The following is a 4,776-nucleotide window of genomic DNA, read 5'->3' as shown; positions in this document are numbered from 1 at the left end:
AGGCCCTTGGTCCTGTGGTGGTTTGATGCCCCAGGATAGAGGATGCTGCAGCAGTGGAGGGAAGAGGGTGGATGGGTAGGGGAGCACCCTCATGAAGGCAGAGGACGGAGCAGAGGGCAGATGTGGATGGGGGTTTGTGGAGGGGTAACTGAGAAGTTGGATATCATTTGAGATGTAAACAAATGGAATGATTAATTAAAAAAAGAAAAAAAAAGTTGTGTTTTTTTAAATGACAGATTCAAAGCAAATTGACAATTATATTTTCTTCAAATATACAGGATAAATTATCATCATTTCCCTCCATTCATATTTTGAAGATTAATAAGAGTCAGGTTTTGTAAGATGTCAAAATGGGAAAAACCCCTAGCCTTGATTGCAAACATGACCATCACATTCCATGGCTTCCGCAGTTCTCTTTAAACTGGCATTGGTTTCTGAGGATTCGTATTTTATTATTTCAATTGTAGCTAATCAGTATCTCTGCATTCTGAAGAATACCAAAATTTAGGGCATTTTGCCTTAAACTTAAATTTTTCTTTTTTTAAGCAGTTTGGGTGGGTTTTCTTTAATTTATATAAAATATCATTTTATGAGAATGAATGAATGAGAATGAATCATTTTACATTATAAAAAAGAAAAAAAGATTATGTATACCTAGTTTGAAAAGACTAATTGTGAGATCCATTTAACTGAAAGCAGTTAGGATAATTACAGAATATTAAAAGTTAACAGCATACACTCTTGAAATAATGTTAGTTGCATGCAATCTGTTCTTAAGTTAAATGTTGATGGCAAGTTTTGACTTTACACAGACACACTAATTTCTCTTAGTTCCCATTGTTGGTAATAAAGAATAAAGGCACTTTAAATACTCTTCTTAAAAAGTACATTTATTAAATTTCTGTGCCTATAATCCCTTGAACTTTGAACTAGGAGTAGTTGCAACCTTCTGTGTCCATTGGGAACTGAATTCCAGTCCCCTGGAATAGCATTAAGTATACTAAATTGCTAAGCCATCTCTATAGTCATTGGCATACTCTGGATGTATCTGTACTGGCCCTGGAGACATCCTCCCAGGTGGAAGAGAACCTTTCATTTGCTGTTGAGATCTGGAAAGGTTCACTGTTGTCATGTGAATTTCCTGTTGACTTCATGAAATGTGATGTCCATCCTCTCTGGCATGACAGTTTGGGTAGATAATTCCTTCCTTATAACACTCTGTTTTATGACTGATTGTACCAGAAAGAGGTAAAGCTCTTGTTACACTAGGTTTCTTGTTTCACATCACAGGCTTTCACACTTTGGTACTAAAAGAATAACAAATATGAATGGATGAAGCCATTCCCAGGTAGGATTAGACTGCTAGGAAAGACAGTCTCTGCAGTTAAAGATTCTTCAACAATCTCTCAGAAATGGGCAGTGCTGTGTAGTTCCTTTTTCTATCTCATTTTGGATTGATGGGCTCGCACCTTTATATCCTTCAGTTCAATATAACATTTGGCCTTTCATGTTCTCAGTTTAAGCTACAGGGAATTCAAAGATATTTCAAAGTGTAATTATACCAATCTGCATATAAAAGGCTATATGTCCTACAGAGGGTTTTATAGAAAAGCAAACGCTTTCAAAGAAGAAAATTAGAAGTAATTCCCACAACTGAAAGTCACCAGAGTTAATGCATATTTCATTTGATGAGAACAGTTTATTTTTTAAGCCAATATATTAATCCAGAAAATGGTGGGGAGTGTGTGTGTGTATGTGTGTGTGTGTGTGCACGCGCGTGTGTGTGTGTGTGTGTGTGTGTGTGTGTGTGTGTGTGTGTGTGTGTGTAGTGATGAGGGGTGAAATATAAGTGACAGCTGAAGAGCAAAGCAAAGAAACAACAAATACACATTATATATGTTGTTTGGAAAAATAGCCACATCACATGAGAGAAGTCAGTGCTATATATAGCAGACAATGAGTTTCTCAGTTATCTATTATGTATTAACTATCTATTGTTGCTAAACAAGACTCCCAAGAAGAGAGCAGCATAATCCTCCCATATTTATCTAACAGTTTGTGTGGTTTGGAATTAGTGTAGCTCAGTTAGTGCCTGGCTGAAGTCTCTCAGATTTGCAGTCACGCGGTTGGCTGGGGCAGTCTCCTCTGCAAGCTCTTGTTGAGAAACTGCTTCTGAGCTCAGTCACATGGTTGTTTGCTTGCCTCCATCTTTCGTCAAATGAGCCTCTCCACGCAGCTGCATCCACAGCATTTCTGAAAACAGCAGAGAAACAAGAAAACAGTATACAAGGGGCTTCTCAGACAGGAAATCTTAGATGCTGTTCTACCCTGACTTCACTGGGGTCTCCCCTGCCCGCTCCCTCCCACTGTGATTTCTCAGAAGGGGTTTGTTATATTCCACCTCCATTCAAGAGAGAGCTTTGAATGACAGAGGCTACCACCCTTCATTCCTATGTTTATGCAAAGTCATTTTTAGCCTCTTAAAAATACAAATGACCTTTTAAGATAGAAGTCCTATAAAGATTTTTAAACTGAAGAAACAGGATTTTTATACAAACTCTTCAGCTATATTTTCAAGCATATTGCCTTTCAAATTAAACTTTTTCAATTCAGAAAGAAATTTTACACTTAAAAGTGAAAAAGTGATTTTTTTAAAAAAAAAATTATCCTTGGAGGGGAGAATTAGCATTTAAGAAACCTCACAAATATAATTGTGTGATTCTAAACCTAACAAAGTGCTTAGCAGAAAACTTGAGCAGCATATGGTTATCCTAGTCCCAAACAGTAAACTGCGTCTGCATGTGCCAGTTCTTAATTACCAGCTCATTAACACGCAGGTGTCAATTGCTGGTGGCAAAGGCAATACCCACATGGCCTAGTTTCTGTCATGCACAGTGTAATTAAATTGACCTCCAGTGTTGAAGCTTGCTAGTTTCCTGATACTATTTAGACACTAATTCAGGTCCTAATCAAATTAGAACAAAATGGCAAATAAACCAATGTAATAAAAGAAAATTATGCTATTTTATGGTATTTTTTTTTAAAAAAAAAACTGGCTCTTCGTATGGAAATATAACCTTAAAAAAGAATTCTCTAAGTAATCACTGGTGCTAGATAGAGCAAACAACAATGTCCATCATGTATACTGGGTGTCCACAAGCCCAATCTACATCTAACAATGTACATCAAGTATACTGGGTGTCCACGAGCCCAATCTACATCTAACAATGTACATCAAGTATACTGGGTGTCCACAAGCCCAATCTACATTGAATAATATACATCAGGTATACTGGATGTCCACAAGCCCAGTCTACATCTAGTAAGGGTAACATTTTGGAAAAAAAAAAAAAAGGAAAAAATAAATTATTCTAAAAGTGACATTTAGGCAAATGTCACTTTTTGTATTTGGTGTGATTTTAGTGGTTGATATCTTATGGGAAAAAAAGAATACATTGTTTTCTTTTACATTTCTGATTATTATTTCAAAATATGATTCCACCTCAAACATATTAGCTCTCTCCAGCAAAGTCACAGTAATAATCATATTAATAGGGATTTTGCATGTAAGATTTCCAAGCTATGTAATAATACCCCTAAAAGGGGTATGATTATCCTCTGATGGCCTTCAATGACTATCACATGGGCTTGCTCACTATGTGGAAACCTCATTTTCAAGCTTCTCATTAAAGAAACAGAAGATGTCAATTTTTGTACTAGTTTTTCTTCCTCTTAAAGGTTTTTAGTGGAAAAACGTCATCCAACTAACTAGAAGCAATAAAAGAAGTGCGAAAAAGCATTTCTTACATTTGGGGAATGTTTAAGCATCATTGGGTGTGCCTGACATAATAATATTGACAACATTTAATTCTCAGTGACAACGGGAGTAGGAGGAAAATCTAAAATTAATTCCACAGAAAATTCCAAAGGTTCAAAAAAAAAATGATACAGTAAATTAGCTGAAGAACAAGAGTGAAACTAAAGCACAAGCAGGATTTTAAAATGCCATCAAGAAGTCATTAGATGCACAGATGCCTCCATCTATCTGCACAGGTAGGTGACCGAGGGTGCACTCTAGCTAGAACAGAGGTTTACCTCTTGGAGGTTAACACAGACAGTGTTTAGATTGGAAGACAGCAGGCAGAGTTTGATGTCTGATCATCATACTAGAAAAGTCTGGGATTTTAGTCTCCCAGGTTTCATTTCCCGATTAAATTTCAAAGACCAAATACCCAGGGTTATGCCTTTAGGCAGAAGATCTGAAAAATATTTCTCTTGAACAGCTAACTTACTTAAGAAAAATATACCTAAACAAAGTAACACAGATTCTCTAATTGAATGATTTGTCTAAATGACTCTAAATACCTATATACCTAATAAACACTTCTCACCAATGGTTTAGCATTAAAATTTTATTGTAAAGATAATACACTATACTATGGTTTTCAGAACAGCTTACATATTTTAAAAGTATTTATATACACAAAAGAAATGCAGACAATTAAATTGGGAGGGGTTTTGTAAGAAAACAACAAAGAGTAAGACTGAATGTTTTGCTTGAAACTTTTGTATCAAGTTACCACAGTAAGAGCCAAGATTTTAAGATCTACTAAATATAAAACAAACAAAACAAACAAAAACACTTTATATACTTATGTTCATTTAAGAAAATATTAATAGTAATGTATTTTTTGAAATATATAGTTAATACATTTGGAGTTATTTAAAATCTATATTGAGAAAAACATGTATTTTCAGTATTGTCGTAGACAAGCA

The 4,776-nt window shown here is 35.3% G+C and overlaps 1 protein-coding gene and 1 long non-coding RNA gene across 2 annotated transcripts in view; one reads left to right on the top strand and one right to left on the bottom strand.

Moving 5' to 3' along the window:
• Positions 1 to 874: 874 nt before the first annotated feature.
• Positions 875 to 4,776, bottom strand: part of Pcdh10 (protocadherin 10) — a 56,634-nt gene continuing 52,732 nt past the window's right edge. Inside the window, exon 5 of the mRNA XM_031376715.1 lies at positions 875 to 2,253. Within this exon, the coding sequence (XP_031232575.1) occupies positions 2,183 to 2,253 (71 nt within the window). The 3' untranslated portion in view covers positions 875 to 2,182. The remainder of the gene's footprint in view (positions 2,254 to 4,776) is intronic.
• LOC116095148 overlaps positions 3,870 to 4,776 on the top strand; it is a 15,680-nt gene continuing 14,773 nt past the window's right edge. The window contains exon 1 of the long non-coding RNA XR_004120474.1: positions 3,870 to 4,053. This is a non-coding gene — a long non-coding RNA (uncharacterized LOC116095148). The remainder of the gene's footprint in view (positions 4,054 to 4,776) is intronic.

This window comes from Mastomys coucha, unplaced genomic scaffold (genome assembly GCF_008632895.1).
Source record: "Mastomys coucha isolate ucsf_1 unplaced genomic scaffold, UCSF_Mcou_1 pScaffold17, whole genome shotgun sequence".
NCBI lineage: Eukaryota > Metazoa > Chordata > Mammalia > Rodentia > Muridae > Mastomys > Mastomys coucha.
The sequence above is the reverse complement of the archived record's forward strand: the minus strand, read 5'-3'. Positions and strand labels throughout refer to the sequence as shown.